Here is an 18,226-nt window from a genome sequence, read left to right as displayed (position 1 = left end):
TTGAAAACACCAGATTACCTTTGGGCTTATTTTATAGAGTCTTTCCCTAAGAGCACTTGGGACAGTTTTTATGGCTGGCATCCCTCAGATTGGAAAATTGGCAAATAAGTTAAATTTGATAACATGGCTCAATCTGTACGCACCATGAGAGTGACCTGCCTGGATATCACTGCCATAATGTCCCCTCCCTGCTCTCCCAAGCCTGCCACCGCATTTCCAGGCACCTCTGGACACGGTTCTGAGCACTCACCATCAGGTACCAACATAGGCCCTCCTTTCTGAGCTGGCCTCTCAGCGTCCGACCCTCCTCAGGCCCTATTCCCTGCCCTTTGCAACCTGTGTCCCCACCCTGAAGTGGAGCCCCTCTTCCTTCAAACGAGATCCACTAGCCCTTTCCCGCCGTGCCCTCCTCAGGGCTCACCTCCTCAGGGCTCACCTCCCCAGGGCTCACCTCCTCAGGGCTCACCTCCTCAGGGCTCACCTCCCCAGGGCTCACCTCCCCAGGGCTCACCTCCTCAGGGCTCACCTCCTCAGGGCTCACCTCCACATGCTTCTCTCACTGTTCTCTTAGGTGCTGACCCCAGCCACTGCAGGAGGACTTGTCTTTGGCCCCCTGACCTTGGTCCAGCCAGTGTTATCTAGGGTGGTGCTTCCCAAACTCTCTGAGAAGGACAGTTTTGTTTTGGTTTTTAAATTTCCAGTCTGTCACAGACTGATAGTTTTATAAAACGCAATAAAAACGTCCCAGCAATGTCGAACTGCTATAAACGTTTCTAAGCACTTACCGTCAATTTTTGTGTTTGTGTCACTGTGTACCGGCAACGATTTGTGAATTGGCTTCAGTCCGGGGAGCACACTCTGAGCTGAACAGGTCTGGACAGCATGTACCTTTTAAATAAGCTGGCGGGAAGGTGCTCTGTGGGGCCCCAGGGTCATGAGCAGATTCGCCAGAAGGCAGGGGAAACATAAATCTTATTTTATGATATTATACAAATCACAGAAACAGGAAGGAGTCACTTCTTTGCATACAAAACTTCACATACTTAAATGGTCAAGGCCTTAATTGCCCAGGAGGGAGATGTGAAAAATTATTTCCCCGGGTGACTAGCTGTCCCCAAATGTGAAAACCCCGTGACAAGCACACCATGCATGGAATGATATGGATGCGGCCGCCACCATTTCCCACCCCAGTACAGGCAAGGTCAGGACATGCGGGTGGCAGAAGGGTGGTGGCATTCTGCACTACAGTGTGAGCTGGCCTGGGTCTCTGCTGTCACAGAGACCATGCGGTCACCTCCTCTCCATCCCCGTCGGTCACACCCAGAAGTGCATCCATCCATCCGCCCCACAGAAAAGCTTCTACAATCATTCAGGAGCCATCGTTACTTTAAAAACTTGAAAAAAATACGGCTTTAGTCCTTAAGAAGTAGAATTACAGATTTGACTTTTTCTTTTTTTCACACCTTTTCCCTCTTTTGTCTGTTTTCCACAATGAGCAAATTGGGGGGTGGTAAGTTTTTCAAACATGAATCATCATCAGAATTTCTAAGCAAAGGAACCCCGAATGTGCCTCTTCCACATCTTTTAACTCTGTTTAAAATGCTGACTCTGAAAACCAAACAATTGTCAAACAATATCTCAGCATTTAGATATCTTAGTAATGAACCAAAAGGATATTGAATCCGTCTTGTGGGAGAAGATCTGAACACTTTGTAACATTCCAGAGCCTTCTCATTTGCCATTCCCCTGGCTGGAGCACTCATCCCCCACCACAGCAAGGTGTGTTCTGTCACCTTTCAGATTTTATATTTGACATTTTTCAAATATCACCATCTCATGAGGTCTTTCCCGACCATCTTATTAAAAACTCCAGTGGCCTTTCCCAACTCCGACCCCATGTCCCCTCCCTGCTTTTCTGTGGCACTCATCACCACCCAACACTAACAAGTGCATTTAATGGGTCTCACCCATCCCACTGACGGGAAGCCCTGTGCAGAGGGACTTCCATCCTTTTGTCCTCTGCTGCACACCTGGTACATGGTGGGTACTCGTAAATGCTTGTTGAACTGACAGATCCTGATGGCAGCTCACTGCGCAGATGGAAAGGTGGTGTGGGGAGGGCAGCCACAGGTCCCATCCAAGCAGAAGCAGAAAGTAATGTCTTACCATGAGCTCACCGTCCACATCCTCCCATCTGTCTGTTTTTGCCGTGGTTGCCAGCACCACTAACACCGAGCACCTGCCCAAAGCCCGTGCAGTTTTGTCATTTCCTTTCTCCTTCCCAGGAGCAGGCCATAGAGGTGCTGACCCGCTCCAGCCTGGAAGTTGAGTTGGCCGCCAAAGAGCGGGAGATCGCCCAGCTGGTGGAGGACGTGCAGAGACTGCAGGCCAGCCTCACCAAGCTGCGGGAGAACTCGGCCAGCCAGATCTCCCAGCTCGAGCAGCAGCTCAGTGCCAAGGACAGCACACTCAAAGTAAGGGCGCAGTGGGGGCTGGGGTGGGGGGGTAAGGGGGACCGGACACATGCACATCTCAGCTCTCCTGCCCCCTGACACCCTGACGCTTCTGCCCCCGTGTCCAGGGGGCCCCTTGGGCATAGTGGCCATGGCAGGAGGCCTCATCCTGGAAGCTGCCTTCTTGGCCCTGCCTTGGCCATTGCACAAGGTGTTCTCATTTTCATGGTCTGCAAAGGTAATGGTTAAAAATTGTTGTCCTTTAAAAGCAAAAGCGACTGCTTGGGTATTTCTCAGTCTGAACTCCAATCATCAATGAAAGTTTTTCCCTCCAGTGAGAACAGAATAACAAGGCATGAGGCTCCCCTGGGCACCTCACTCAGAAGCATGGTTCTTTTTTGGAGGGCATCACGTCTGGAACTGTCAGCAGCTATGGCAAACTTGAACCTCTTAGCTAGCAGCAGAGTCTGGGTGCCCAAGGTGGACTTGGAACCCCTCTGCCAGTTTTTGCCTGGATGGCACTTCCCTGTTGACCGGCCCTCCCCTGCATGCAGCACTTAGTAGAAACCCCCATTCTCAGTGCCCGCCCAGCCACAGCACTGCTTCACCACCTGAGCACTGGGGCTGACAGTGCTGGACCTGGAGATTCTGGGTGCTTTTGGGGTGGGGTGGGAGCAGGTGTCGAGGTCACAGGCCATCTATATAGACGTGTCGTTTATCCAGCTCCGCTGGCCTTCCCAGGCTTTTGGGGGAGGCCGCCAGCAGGAGGACCCAGCATGCTGGAATTAGGGCTTTCCCTGTGCCCAGATAAAATGAAAGCAAGAGGTACACTGAGGGCATGTCTGCCTCAAGCCCTGTGGGCCACACCCTCAAGCTACAGGGCCATTTTTTTGTCCCTCACGCCTGTGACATACCACAGCGGCCCAAAGTCTGGTATGACTTCAACACGGAGCTCACATGGTCGGTCTCTTTCCTTCCACATGGAGTCCTAGCAGTCCAGCCAAAAGCTAGGTCCTCATGGCGTTTCTCATAATTTAGTATCCCAAATTCAGAACCCAGAAACTTTTTCAGTGTATTTTTTTTTTAATTATACTTCATTTTAGGTATTTCCAATCTGTTGAAGTAGTATAATTTGAAGATAGTCCTGGGACCCTAGATTCATAACACATCAGAGACAGAGGGTCTCCTCAGAGTATCGTATTTGAAGATGAAGAGACAGGAGCAGCAAAAGCCGGGGGCCCCAGCTTCCAGGCCAGAGCATCCCGCACCCTGCCATCTCTCCCCAGCCTCAGCGATGCCCGCTCGAGCCTCCTCCTGCCTGGCTTAGAGTCCATTTGTGCGGTGTATGAGTGAATGAGGGACTGACTGCCAAGTATAGTCATTGTGTACTAAATAAAGTGGATCGAGATTAGTTATAAAAATGTCAGGGCAACCTTTTCTTTTCTTTTCTTTTCTTTTTAAAGATTTTTATTGGGGAATTGGGGGAAGGGGAACAGACAAGTTGCTGTCCTTTTGTTCTTCAGTCTAGTTGTGGAGGACGTTGCTTCACTGGCCCAAGTTGGCACCATCATTGCGCTCTTCCCGGCTGAGGCAGATCAGTTGCCGGCTTCTGGATGGCCGCTCACGCTGGCTGCTGGCTACACACGGTAGCCCATGGCAACCCACTGCCACAGGGGCTGCAGCCTACGCCATGGCCAGCAACTCACGGCAGCCCAGCTCCAGGTTGAGCTGTTGTTCAGCATCTTAGCTGTAGAGGGCAGTGTCACTGGCCCTCATATGTGGGATCCGAACCGGGGCCCTCTGGCGTCCCAAGCCAGCCCTTAACCATCGCACCACTCAGCCAGCCCAACCTTTTCTTATGTAGAGTAATTCTAGAAAGCAGTTAGGTCTATAAATTGAGATTGTTCTTCTCAACACATGGCCATGTTTCTGACCCAGAACTAAGTTCCCAGCAAGTCTGTCCTCTTGGCAGTTTGCTGGCCTGACCTCGCTGGCACTGGTGGCACCCATAGCTCTCCCTCACTTGTTTCATCTTTGCTTCTTTGGGGTGGGTTTCACCCACTGCCTGAGAGACTGCTAGGTGCCAGGGCCCCTCTGGGGAGATGGTCCTGTGACTTCGGAAGAATGGTTGAGACCTGATCACATTTGTCCTCAACCATGGCATTTTCTTCTCAGCCTGCCCAGTGAGTACCAGTACTCATTTTTTATCTCTAGATTAAATCTAATTTTCTCATGTTATAGCCATTTCTGACCCTAGCACTGGCATTATTATTAGATAATTTGCCTTTCTCTCCTTTGTTACAGTTAAAGGGTTTGACTCAGATATATTCTGCATGTGACTACACGAGAGGGAGGCTGTAGACCTTACATATTTTTACAATAGAGCAATTTCTTCTAAATCAGTTAAGGTTTTAATGTTTGCCTTCACAAAAAATGAAACAGTTTTCACAAATTAATGTTCTTTATCCATTTCTGGGGGGAATTCTTTAATACTGTGCAGTTAATGAAACAATTCGGCAATACTTTTTCCAAAATTATTGCTCCCTTATCTTCATCTGATCTAATAATCAAAACATATCCTCTAGTAACAAGACTTCTCTGATTTTAATTATCTTAACCCCTTGTCGCCAGGAGTGAAGCTCTCCCTGATATCGAGCCTTCACACTAAAGGCATTAGCCTTCCCCAAAGGAATAAGGGTAATTGAATGAGGTACCTTCCCAGGGCTTTCCTTCTCCCACTAATGTGTATTATTTATAGTCTCAAATCTAAACTAAGCAATGATACAATTATTAGGAAAATATTTTATGAATGAGACCTGTCAAGTTGACAGCCTGATGCTTTTGCGACAGGGGTCTCTGACCAGCTGCACCTGAACGTCCCCGGGGGGCCGCCCTCCTCCTCTTCCTCCCTCTCCCTCTCCCCCTCCTCTTCCCCTCCCAGCCCCCTACCCCCAGGCCTTTCCTCTTGGATCATATTGTCCAGCTTTGAGGACTCGAGAACACATCGCAGGGCTCGAGTTAGGACTCCAGTTAGGAGCAGTGTGAGGGGGCAGCAGATTCCAGCTGGCTCAGTGTCTTGGAGTTGGATGGCTTTGACATGTGCATTGACAGTGGCTTTGAGACAAACGCTGATGTGCTTAATGATAGTCACAGGTGGGATGGGGGGGTTCTCACAAGGGCAGAGGCATAATGGGCAGAATCTTGCGATGACAAAGCCTTGAGCTCCTGGGGGTTCCCTCCACCGGTACACTCTGGTGGTGCACTCTGTAAGGGAGTAAATAAGGGGACTAACTGGTCCGCCTTCTCTAGCACCTTGAAACAACCCATCTCTTTGCGATTGATATTCCTTCCCTTCACTTAGATGATTGATTTGTAGTTTTTTGAGGATAAATGAACGGTTGGGTGTTTACCAGTCTTTCTCTCCCCATGCTCCACTTTATCAAGCCAAGTTCACCATAAAACACATCACTCTCCACATGGAGCGGTGCCTCCTCTAACCTTTATTTTAATTAATTTATTTATTTATTTTTAAGCTGAGCCATCCTGCCACCTGTTGGCTGCTCAGCAGCTGCTCAGCTCGGACCGGGAATCAAACCGCTGTTGCTCAGAGCTCAAACTCTTGAGCGAGCTCTTAACCAACTGAGCCGCTCAGCCAGCCCTCTCTAACCTTTAAATAGACATGGAAACAGACTCAGGTGTGGGAGATGTTTCTTCCTGTCTAATCTGACAAGTGCTCAAGTGCGGTGCCACTAGTAAAGGATAATTCTGTATTTATAATTAATGAAACAACCAACTGCCGTTTCAAGGCTGCTGTTTTTGATAATTCTCTATTCTGTGTCTTCTGTTGGAACTCTTTAAACAGAGGCAGTATAATTAGGCAGTCACCTGCATTACGCTCACTATGGCACAGAAAAGAATGCTACCAAAAGCTTCATTTTAAAATGGTATTTACAAGAAAGGCTAGCTAAAGGAAGGCCAGTCTCCATAGGGAGAAATTATATTCGTGGGCAGTTATTCGAATCATCTGCGGGACTGCCTGCAAAGCACTGCCTCCCAACCCTCTGCACCCTCACCCCGCCTCCTCAGGTACTGGTGGGTCCCCTTGAGCCACTGTGGAGCATGCCGTGTCACTCAGGAGGCTGGGACAGGACAAAGAGACTGGCGGCTGCTCCTCTAGAGTCATTTGGTGCCTTTAATTCCGGACGCTGCCTCTTTGGTTACCTGAGTTCCCCCACTAGGCAATGTGTTTACTCTGCACCAAGGCTGCCCTCAATAATGTTTTCACACGCATCTTATCAACGTCTCAGGGTATAAAGCTCTAACATCCACATCCCACGTGGCGCTGGCCGGTGAGCGGGCGTGATGGTGATCACTGCCTGTGGAGGAGGTCACTGAGGCTAGGAGAAGCCCAGCCCTGTCATATCTAGCCCGTGACTATAGAGGAGAGGCCAGTGCATGTCCTTCCACCATACCCACTCACCCTTCACGAGGGGAGACTTACCCTGGATGGCACGAGTAAAGTCTAACCTCTACATCCAGGTAACAGAGCCCAGGGCCGAGCCTTCCCAGAGGCTTGTTCTGACTGGGTCTTGAAGGCAGTGTGAGCAGATTTGAGGAGAGGACTAGAGTAAGCCTTCCACGGGGAGGACTAAGGGCAAAGGTGGCCCCACACAAGGGGAGCGTGCAGCGGAGGCAATCTCTACAAAACCGGGGGGCCCTGAGCTACAGGCCTCTAGGACTGTGTTGGGATTGAGGTGGGAGCTGGAGGTCACAAGTGGGTTCCTGTAAAATCTCTGTAAACCAGTGTGTGTTACTGGAAATGCTTTAGGGAGCTAGTTATTTGTGGGAATCAATGATGAATCCTCTTGGAAAGACGCCCGTGCCCCTAGTCACTTGGTGAGTAATCCAGATGCTTTTCTTGCAGACAGTCCCCAGCTTGTGGCACCCTTAGCTGACCATGACAATGTCCGGTACCCTCCTGGTCTGTGACGACACCATTCCTTGAGGAGTCGGCTCCTGTCCATCCATGGCTGGGTCACACCTGAATCACAGCTCATGGAAGTTAGAGGTGACCTGTGGCCTGTGACAGGATTGCCATCCAGGAGCTCCCCCTTTTCTATCCGGAGCCACACTTCTCCAGCCACCCACATAGCCCTCCAACGTAACCCTTACTCTCCTCACAAGCCCCCTATATCTGGCCCTGGGGTCTCCTCTTTTTGTCTCACGTTCTCAGCATCCCTGTCCCGTGTACACAGCGCCCACCTAGCCATCCCTGGGCTGCTCCCCCTTGCCCAGCAGCAGTGGCTTCTATATTTACATACATGCTACCTCTCACCGAGGAACCCCCAAGACCAGAAAGGGTCCCGTTCCTGTGAAAACGAGGTGCACGCTACCTAGTCCTGGACCCTGGTAAAGCAGTGTCAACCCGAAGGGCTGTGCCTCAAACCCCTGCCCTGGGCCAAGGGACCCAGCCATGCTGGCTCAGCTCTAGCTGATGGCCCCTCAATCCAGGACCAGGGGTCACACACCAGTCCTGAGCTGTCAGTCTTGAGACAGCACTGCTAAGAGCCTGGCTGTGACCATCCTGGAGGAGAAAGGTGGAGCTGTGTGCAAACCACAGCACAGTCACCTCTCTCACCTACAGCCTGTTTTGTCACAGAGATGTTGCTAACTGACCCCTCTGTGCCCCCGGAAGAGGAGACCTTCCCAAGGGTCTGTGTGTTAGTACCAGAAGTCCCTTAAGTTGGTAGCCCTTGAGCACGGAAAGCCCTGTGTGATAACTTGGCTAAGACAAATACCTTTTATAAATGCAGTGCCTGATTGGCTGCACACCAAAATATTTTGCATTTTAAATTAAATTCCATTATTATTTGAGTCTTAACCAGGATTTTAAGAACTTCATATAGATGATTCTTCTAGCAATTCTAGAAACATTTGATGAGCACCAACTAAGTTCCTTTAACCACATACATGCTCTGTATTACTGAGTGTGTGTGACCTCTGTTATAAAACAGTCGTATTCGAGGGGCACTTGCACTTCCTTGCTCATCCTACATTCCCTCACCATTGTCTTTGAAAACCCTCCCCATTTTCCAGGTGAGAAATAGGCCCAACTGGCTAAGCCCGTCACCCAAGGTCACGCTAAGCCAGGCCGGAACTGGGTTAGCAGCCTGTCTCTGACACCTGACCGTTCCTCTCGCCTGTCTGTGTAAAGCCCATGTGTGTTTCTTAGTTAAGCACCTTTTCAGGAAGATAACCCAGCTCCCACATTCTGCATTCATGGCACTGGCTATAGGGCTCCATTTCCTGCCCTCGGCATTTAACAGCCAGGGTTGCTCCGGGCATCTGTGTTCCTTCTCCATAGATCTGCCACACAACAATGGGGACACTGGGAGATGACAAACCAGAATGTGGAAAACTTCATAAACGAAGCCCCTGGATTCAGAACCACAGAATCTCTTCAGAAATCATTTAGTCATATTCACTACCACCCACCAGGGATAAAGCAATAATAACTAGGGTAACAATAATAACCACCATTATAAAGTTCTTTACTGTGTGCCAAGTGCTAAGCACTTGATAGGCATTAGTTCATTTAATCCTCACAGAAGCACTGTACCATATGCACCATTATCCCCATTTTATAGATGAAGAAACCAAGGCTCGGAAAAGTTAAGTGTTTTGTTCAAGGTGCCCCTGCATCTAAGTGTCAGGGCCAGGTCTTGGCCCCGCCCTGTCGGCCTCAGAGCACAGGCTTGCAGCAGGCACAGGCCTGGCCTCAGCACACCAGCCTTTCACATCCTAGAACCACTGCAGGTGAGTGGCGAGGCCTCAGCTCTGCCAATATCAGATCATAGGACTCAATGATTCTTCTTCTTTCTTTGGGCAGACAGGTAGATGCCTCTACAACAACTGAGTCAGATAGCATATGGGATGCAGAACCAAGCGTAGTCTGGCCCACCCAGTGAGCGTTAGCAAAATCTTAGAGAAGAGTCTTTTTCCAGTGAGAACAATAGACTGGAGCACCTGTCGCCCTTTCTAGATTGAGTTTTCAGAAGGACTTTCCAGGTACCCAGGTACTTTCTGGTCAAAGAGGATGCTTGATCTTTTTTCCACGATGGGCATTCTCAGTGTCAGAGGCCAGTGTTCAGCCCCATCCCGGGAGTGCGGTTTGAGTCATGGCTCTCCGTGGAGACCTCGGTGAGGACAGGCTAACAGTGCTCACAGGTCAGGACAAGCTTTGTCAGGCAGCCCCACCAGTCCTCCGTCCATTCGTCTGCCCAACTGACAGAGACGTCGTCAGAGGGTGGCAGAAGTGTCAGTGGAAGCTGTTTAGTTCTCAGTGAGTACTCATATCCATCCAAATTACACAAACCCCAGCCCTAAAGCCTTCAGACTGGAGCCGACCTCAGGTCTGCGAAGAAGACCCGCAGCTGAGCTCTCAGGGAGACGGACTTGCAGTTATAATGGTCCCACATTGAAGGCTCTTCAGGGCCAACATCTACACCGGGTCCTTGCCTTGTGTCCCTTAGCTCAGCCCTTTAAAGTAATTGCTGCTTTCCCATTTTACCAGCTTATTGACTTGTCCAAAGTCACCGAGCTTGTAAGGGACAGAATTGACTCCAGGTTCAGTGCCATGCCGGGTTCTGAAGTGCTCCGTATTTTCCCCTCGCGCCGCCTTTCTCCCTGTCTTTCTCCTGACCGCTGAACATGTATGTGTTTATGTGTGTTCACTGTCCAGTGTCAGTGAATTCCTCACTCTAAAAGGTGTTTTTGTATCCCAGCAGCACTGGATAATCTTTTGTTAAGGAGAGCTGGCACATTAGTGCTTCCTGCTACTCCACTATAGGGAGAAGAATGAACTAATCACTTTTTCATGAGCACCTTCTGAGAACCTTTTGTCAGAAAATGAGTGCATACTACTCCCTGTTTGATTATTACTGAGCAACCATTATAATACATAATGTTGGCGAGAGGTCTTAAAAAGGAACTAGGGCAGTGCAGTTTACGCAGTGGAAAACAAACATGCGCGCGCACAAAGCTGCCAGCAGATGCAATAGGAAAAGATGGGCTAGATGAATTTTGTTTCCAAAACACCTGAATTCTTGAAATAGCAGGCAGGGTGGGATCCAGGCGAATGAATGTTCAGACTTATGACCAGATGAGCATCTCCTCCCCCAACTCTAGAATGTTCCCGGTTAGCTTCAAACTGTGGTTGTAGTCATGGCTCATCAAGTAGAACCTAAAAGGGCAACTGGGAGCCCTGTAGGTGGGAAGTTGCTTTGACTCAAGTACCGGATTTGTTCACCCCAGACTTGGAAACACACTAAATCACCAGGCTCCCCTCCCCCAGCTGGGTCTTTGTGTTTTATGTTAAGCTGTTTCCCCCACGGATCTCCCTTTGGGGGACATCAAAATCAAATTAGTCCAAAACACCTTCATAGAATGAGCACCTCTGCTGTCCACCCTGTGCCAGAAGTTCTTACTGGCAAGAAAACCCTGCGGAGCTCTGCAGAATAAGGCACCTGAATGTCTAGTGAGCACGCAGACTATGACGGAGCACATTGGAGCAACATCCTACCTGGGAAACTTGCTGTCACTCCCCTAGACCCCCCCGGGCCAGAGCCCCTCACGTTTCTTTCCTCTAAAGGGCCTTCTAGGGTCAGGGAGTCAGCTGCAGGCCCTCCCTCAGAACTCAGACAACTGTCGGAGAAACCACCGACCACCCAGCTGAATGGGCCCCCACTCCTAAGGTCTCCACATCTGGGGGATCCGGAAGTGCAAAAGCTTTTTTCTAATGCCTATCTGATGACAACCTGAACAACAGAGGGGCTTGCATCTCTTGTTAACAGGGTCCCCGAAAGGTGTTGACAACCGACTGTAGCCATCAGCTAGCCAAGCATTTTTTATGAAAAGCCACATGTTGCTTTTGAAATGCCAAGAGAGCTTATTTCATTGTATTCCATACAAAGTAGCCTTTTCCTTGTTCTGTTTTCCACATTTGTAAAGCTTTTTACTTCTACTTTTAAGTTTTGTGTTACAACCTTATATTACCGTGTGTGTGCATGTGCGCGCCTATGTCCACTGACACACACACTAATGCCAGACCAGAGAGTAAAGGACAGAAGAAACACTGCACTTTGTCAACTTTCATTTGTATGTGTTTGCGTTCCCTTAGGGACAGCTGGATATTTTAGAGAGAATATACCGGTAGTCAGTGAAATCTGTTTAGTCCGTTTGGACTGCCATAACGGAATATCCTAGACTGGGGGACTTATAAACCACAAACACTTATTTCCCACAGTTCTGGAGGCTGGGAAGTCCAAGATCAAGGTGCTGGCAAATGTGGTGTCTGGTGAGAGCCACCTTCCTAACTGCCCTCTTGCTGTGTCCTCACCAGGCAGAAGGGGCGAGGGAGCTCACTTGGGTCTCTGTTCCGAGGGCACTAACGCCATTCACGAGGGCTGCACCCTCATGCTCTCATCGCCCCCTAATACCATCACAGCGGTTAGGATCTCAACACAGGCATTTGGGCTGGGCACACGCCTTCAGTCCATAGCAAAGTCCATCAACCTTTTTCAACCTGGCCACTAATAAAATTCCTCTCTGTTTTCAGCAACTGGAAGAAAAACTCAAAGGACAGGCTGACTATGAAGAGGTGAAGAAAGAACTAAAGTAAGTGTGGAGAGAGACGCCTGCTCAGCCACTCACAAGCCAGGGCTCACTGGGGACGTTTGCTAAAAACGCCATGCTGGCGAGGGGGCCACCACGGGTCCTTGCTCTCGGCTTCAGCAGACGCTGCACCGCTGGGCCGTGTCCTGGGCTTCCCAGCACTGTGGTTGTTGGCACTCAGGCCTATGCCTGAATTCTTTGGACTCTTTATGAAACTGCATTTAAAGTATGCCCATATGCTCAGAGTCAGGGGAGACATTACTGTTACAGAAATTATAAAATATGAGCTTGTTTTTCAGCTGTAAGTTCCCCAGACAGAAGCAGAGCAGAGCAGGGAAACGTTTGCCAGTTGAGAGAGTACTCGTGGTCTCACGCCTCCCTGGCCGCCTGGACTCCAGGACTTGACTTCTCGCAGCCTCCAGTTCCTCATCCGAGAAGTGACAACTAAAAGCCTATCGCCCCGTCAGTGCTCATGCTCACATTCTCAGGCTTAGATGGTCCCTCGGTCCCGACTGCACAGCCTGGCCCTCCCGCCTTAAACCCCTGCCCTTGGCCCTCCTGCAGTTCCCAGAGCCTGGTCTTGACCTGTCCCCCAGTTCCCGCACTCTCCGAGCTCATGACCTCTTCCCCCAGCCTGGAGCCCATGGGCAGTCCCCCACAGCGCACACGGTCCCGTGTGTCCCGGCCTCGCAGTCTCCCTTGGGCTTCCCCTGCCTCCACAGCCAGGTTATCACATCCTACAAGGAAGTCACTGGTGTGTGGACCCTGTCTCACTAGGCTGTGTTCTAGTGGGGTCCCTGGGACCCCCCTGCACCCTCTTCTGTCCCCAGCTAAGCCCCGACCCCTCAGCAGACACCCTGGCCCTCTGCTCTGCAGAGGAGACAGACATCCTGCGTCTTTCCCCTTTCCCTAGAAACCATTCCTGTGGTCCTGGCTTCTCCTCCAATCTCTCCAGGCTGATCCCCCCACCCTCCACCTGGACCCTGCCTCCCTTCCTTCCTATTTCTTCCTGCTCTTCCATCAGCTCCTTTCTCTCTTGGTGACATTTTTAATTTCTCCTTTTAAAATAAGCCTACACCCACTCTCCATGCTGTTCTTTGTATTCTTAATTCTGTTGCCTCGAGTTTGCTGGAAAAGCACATGGGAAGGCATCCTCAGCTTATCACCACCATGTCCAGCAGCCTTCCCTCAGTCGTGACCTTCAGCCTCCCTGGTGAGGTGCCCCCCTTAGTCCTGGGCAGTCTCACTCCCTCTGACCTCACACGGCCTCTGCCAGTACCTTCATGGAGGACCCCCTAAGCCACTCTCAGCTCCAGCCTCTTTGAGCCCTGTACTCTCCTCCGACCCCATTTCCAACTTAGGGACATCGTTTTTATCTGATACCTTCTTCTGTACCTGCCTCCCCATTCCAGTCTTCCCTTCCTTTCGCTCTTCTTCCTCAAAAGAAAGAAAATGTGTGCAGTCTCCTAGTGTCGAATCAGAGGAACTGATGCGAAGGCCTTCACCCAAGCCCCCACCCTCCCCACGCTGAGGTCAGTCCCACACCCACCCTCTAAGCTGGCTTCCACTCCTAGGAACTAAGGCTTCTTGACTGCAGCCTGCAAGATGTCCCTGGTCTGTCCCCTGCTGTCCGTTCGCCTGCCCAGCTGGCCCTACCCCTCCTCCCAGAGCAGCCTGCCCACCCTCCCGCCGCCGGCCCTTTCTGTTCCATCTGCACACCGCAGCTCCACCACACATCAGCACCTGAAAGTGCCCCATTCAGTGGCTCTTCTGATAAAATGTGTCCTTGGTTTCCTACTTCCTAGTGCTCCAAGTGCCTTTTCAGACACACACCCACATTCCCATCCCATCTCTGCCTCAGGGTCCCCACACCCCCAGTGATCTGTTAAGCATCCTGCTCCTTCAAGGCTCCTCTCAAACTGACTCCTCAGCAGATAGACCCTGTCTGCAGCCCAATGAGGCCTCTTCTGCCCAAGGCCCCACAGGTTTTCTCTGGCCCCTGCTGTCTGGATTCTGTCTTCTACCGAAAGAGTCTATAGTGTCGGGATGGTGACGAGCAGTGGCTCTGGTCCTCCAGTGTCAGGCATGTAAGAGGTCATTGGTTAATATCTGTTGAATAGATTAAGAGACGCTGGTATTTTTAGTATAAACTTAGAGACTCAGTCTTCTCTTACGTGATCCTAAACAAGCTCTCAGATAAGAATATAGGTGGTAACAGCGTGATGGCCACCAAAAAGGGACAAGCTCCAGACTTTTGTCTGATGCAATGGGGCCAAGTTCTTTTAATTTTTCCAATAGCTCACTATGAAATAAGATTACGTGGTTTACCCCCGTGAGCTCCTCTTCATTCTGTTTTGTTAGTTTACGGTACAACCATAGAGAAACCAAGAGCCGTCAGCTGCTGACTGAACCTCGAGGTGGCCATGGCAGAAGGTGTTCTCCTGGGGCCCTGGGCATTTTTACACACTGCACTCCATTGGTGACACTTCCATGGAGCTTAAAGAGGGCAGGGGATAAAGTCACGGCTTCGAGAATGCTGGGAGAACACAGATGGCCATGCTGGGGACACGCAGCTGGCTCTCACTCTTGCCTTCCCTCCCTCCTTGTGTGTGAGGGGTGCACCCACGTGGACACACGTGCCCTTTCCTCCCGATAGACCACGCTAAGGAACCCTGGGAACAGCAGTTCTGGGCCTCTGAACTCACTCAGCTCTGGGACTTGTTGGAACAGGCCAGAGACTGATGTGATTTCAGTGACAAGGAGGACAAAGGAGAAATAAACCTGCTCTCCCATACCTTTGCGACAGTGCTCCTGCCCCGGCCTGGGGCTGCAGAGAAGGCCTTTTCCAGCTTTGGAGCCACACAGTTGTGGGACCTTTCTCTCTCTCTCGCTCTCTCTCACTCTCGCTCTCTCACCAGCTACAAGTGAGCGTCGTCTGAGGCGGTGGCCCGGGGTTTCTGAGGTTTCTTCTGGCTTCCATTTTCCAACTTTCATTCCCACTAAGCTTTACAAATACACTCCACTTGCAACGATGTTATGTCTGTGTTCAACTTTAAAATTATACTCCGAACAGACCTGGTGTGATTCCATATGGAATGATTTACATGCCGAGCAAGAAACTTGCTGGCCAACTGTTAGCTGAATAGTTATTCTAGAGACACTATCGGATTATAATGCTGCCAGGGAAGTTGTTAAAGTTGTCAGTTCCTCCATTCCTGGAGAGCAGGAAATTGGGACGTTGATGCTCATTAATGTGGCTGGTACCAAAGGTATGAGTTGGAAATAACCATTGTATCTTGCTCTTCGCAGTATTCTGAAATCCATGGAGTTTGCACCGTCCGAGGGAGCTGGGACACAGGTACACGGTCTCACTTTGCTTTAGTGTGTTGAGCGTCAGCGCAGCCACAGTTCCCGCTCATTCCGGGGCGAACTTTGCCATCTCGTTATTTCTATGAGACCCCTCACCTATAGCTGACCAGTAATTCCTCAACGTTTAAGCAAATTATCTTTATTTAAAAAGAAAAGTTAGTGTTTTCCAAACTGGTAACTCAATTCAAGTGCAATTGTGATTTAACTTGGTACTAAGGACTTGGATATAAACAATTTCAGAGCGTGTTAAAAGGTCAGCCCAAAAAGGACTGCCTTAGGAACTTTTATTATCTACTGCCTCACATGGAGAAAGGTACAGGGGCAGGGTGACAATAGCACATGGCAACCTGGTGGCCAATTAAAATTTAAGTCATCAAATGGAATCCTGCCCCTAATGCCCAGAAGGCAGCTGACTCTTTGTGGCTGACACCTTTACAATGAATGATTCCCTGACAGGTGTGTGGCTCGGCAGCCAGTCCCATTACCAGATGAGGCATAGGTTTTAGACCACTTGAATTTGGAGACAGAATAGAGAATAGTTATCTAGAAGAAGAAAAATAACTTCAACTAAAATGAGTTCTTTTGGAAAGGAATTTGAGGGTTTCCCACACATGTGTCAAGCATCTTCAGGGGAAACAGAGGGTTGGGTGGGAAATGGTAGAAGCAGGAGTTGCAGGAGCTGGTGGCCCTGGGGAGTGGGAGGGTTGCCAGCCCACCGTCAGCCCTGCTCTGCCCTGTCTAGGATGCATCCAAGCCCCTGGAGGTTCTGCTGCTGGAGAAGAACCGCTCACTGCAGTCCGAGAACGCTGCCCTGCGCATCTCCAACAGTGACCTGAGCGGTAGGTTGACAAGGTGTCGCGTGCCACGCTCGGTCCCTTCCAGGGGTCGAGGAAGAGGAAGGTGAACCGTGAGTCTGGGCCGATGCATGATGGGAACATCACCAGTTGATGCCAACCTTGACTAATGAGTGTTTGGTCTCCTCTTCATCCTCCTCACTGCTCCTCTCCCTCCCTCCCCGCCCGCTTCAAGACGGTCATGGTGAGCTGTGTGGCCGCAGAGCGTCTGCGGAGGTCAGTTAGAGCCAGTGTTGCAGGAGATGGCAGGAGGGACACTCGGAGGATGTTGGCTTTCTGATCTTTTCCTAGTAGTGCGGCCTCTCTCTTGTGGTGTCTCCGGGGGCTGCTGACAGGGTTAGCCCTGCCCTTCCAGGCTCAGTGGAGCTTTTCTTCCTTTGTCAGGTTTTCCTTGGGAGCGCATTCCCCATCCTTAGCCTTTCTTTGCTCGTCCCAAAATGGTGGCGTCACTGACTGCTTCTGGTTTTGGCAGCTGGTAAACCGTTTAAAAGTGTCTCGGGCTCCGATGATATTTCATTCTTAAAATGTGCGTGCCTTCGATCGAGTGGACTCGGTACAGTGCATTCGCCTCAGAGCAAGTGGTGTGAGAGAACCTGTTGGTCCCAAAATGTCAGTGTTTGCTGCTCCTCAGGTGGGGCCCTCCTGGTAATAGCTCGAATGCTAGAGGCCCGATCCGAGGCCTGCGACCTGTCGACTCTTTACTATGTGTGGTACCGGCTCCTTGTCACGTTAGAAGTTTGAATCTATGTCAAGGGGACTCTCCAGGCTGCAACGTACAAGAAAGGTGCAAACATGAAATGCATGTTGCTTGTTTCCGGGGGGCCTCGTTTGGCTGATTTAAAAATTCAATTGAAAAACAAACCAACACACCTCATTGGCCCTTGTAAAATCTGCACTTTTTTTTTCCCTTTTGTGGGGCAAACTTTGCATTTTGGTCTTGGTTTTTTTTCCCTTTTGAATCCCCCATAATGCATTATGTTTGCCCTTCCTTGTAGGGTCAGCCAGGAGAAAAGGGAAAGACCAGCCTGAGAGTCGGCGTCCTGGACCTTTGCCGGCCCCCCCTCCTTCTCAGTTGCCCCGCAACCAGGGGGAGCAGGCTTCCAATACTAATGGTACACACCAGTTCTCACCAGCGGGGTTAACTCAAGACTTTTTCAGCTCATCCCTGGCAAGCCCCAGCCTACCCCTGGCTTCTACGGGAAAATTTGCACTAAACTCTCTCCTCCAGCGACAGCTAATGCAGTCCTTCTACTCCAAGGCCATGCAGGAAGCAGGAAGCACAAGCATGATTTTTTCAACAGGTCCATACAGCACAAACTCCATATCTTCCCAAAGTCCATTACAACAAAGCCCAGATGTAAATGGCATGGCCCCATCTCCCAGCCAGTCAGAAAGTGCTGGGAGCATCTCCGAGGGCGAGGAAATAGACACTGCAGAAATCGCCCGGCAGGTGAAAGAGCAGTTGATCAAGCACAATATTGGACAGCGCATTTTTGGACATTATGTCTTGGGACTGTCTCAAGGGTCCGTGAGCGAAATTCTGGCCCGGCCCAAGCCATGGAATAAACTGACCGTTCGCGGCAAGGAGCCTTTTCACAAGATGAAACAGTTTCTCTCGGATGAGCAGAACATCTTGGCTCTTCGCAGCATCCAAGGCAGACAAAGAGGTGAGAGACTTTGGCGGTTGGCGCCAATGTGTGAGCCCATCACAGAGTTGTGTGTGCATGTCTGTGTGATGAAACGTGTGCATCATATCAGGTAAAATTCTCTTCAGTTCTACCATTTCCAGAGTTCAAGGGTCAACTGGCATGAGCTAATGAAGCTGTTAGATAAGGGAGATTGGGCTCTGAAACTTGCTTGGCACCTCACATGTAGTAA

General features: G+C 50.3%; 1 protein-coding gene across 8 annotated transcripts in view; it reads left to right on the top strand.

Annotated features, from left to right (window-relative positions):
* CUX1 (cut like homeobox 1) overlaps positions 1 to 18,226 on the top strand; it is a 376,257-nt gene that overhangs the window by 276,552 nt on the left and 81,479 nt on the right. For 4 of the 8 annotated variants that reach the window (XM_019646872.1, XM_019646867.1, XM_019646866.1 and 1 more), the window contains exons 11-15: positions 2,286 to 2,474; positions 12,070 to 12,128; positions 15,435 to 15,483; positions 16,237 to 16,333; positions 17,344 to 18,015. In XM_019646872.1, the coding sequence (XP_019502417.1) occupies positions 2,286 to 2,474; positions 12,070 to 12,128; positions 15,435 to 15,483; positions 16,237 to 16,333; positions 17,344 to 18,015 (1,066 nt within the window). The remainder of the gene's footprint in view (positions 1 to 2,285; positions 2,475 to 12,069; positions 12,129 to 15,434; positions 15,484 to 16,236; positions 16,334 to 17,343; positions 18,016 to 18,226) is intronic. The other 4 variants (XM_019646869.1, XM_019646865.1, XM_019646871.1 and 1 more) reach the window with 4 other exon arrangements.

The sequence above is a fragment of the Hipposideros armiger genome, unplaced genomic scaffold, assembly GCF_001890085.2.
Source record: "Hipposideros armiger isolate ML-2016 unplaced genomic scaffold, ASM189008v1 scaffold_107, whole genome shotgun sequence".
NCBI classification, from domain to species: Eukaryota; Metazoa; Chordata; class Mammalia; order Chiroptera; family Hipposideridae; genus Hipposideros; species Hipposideros armiger.
This window is presented reverse-complemented; position numbering and strand designations above follow the sequence as displayed.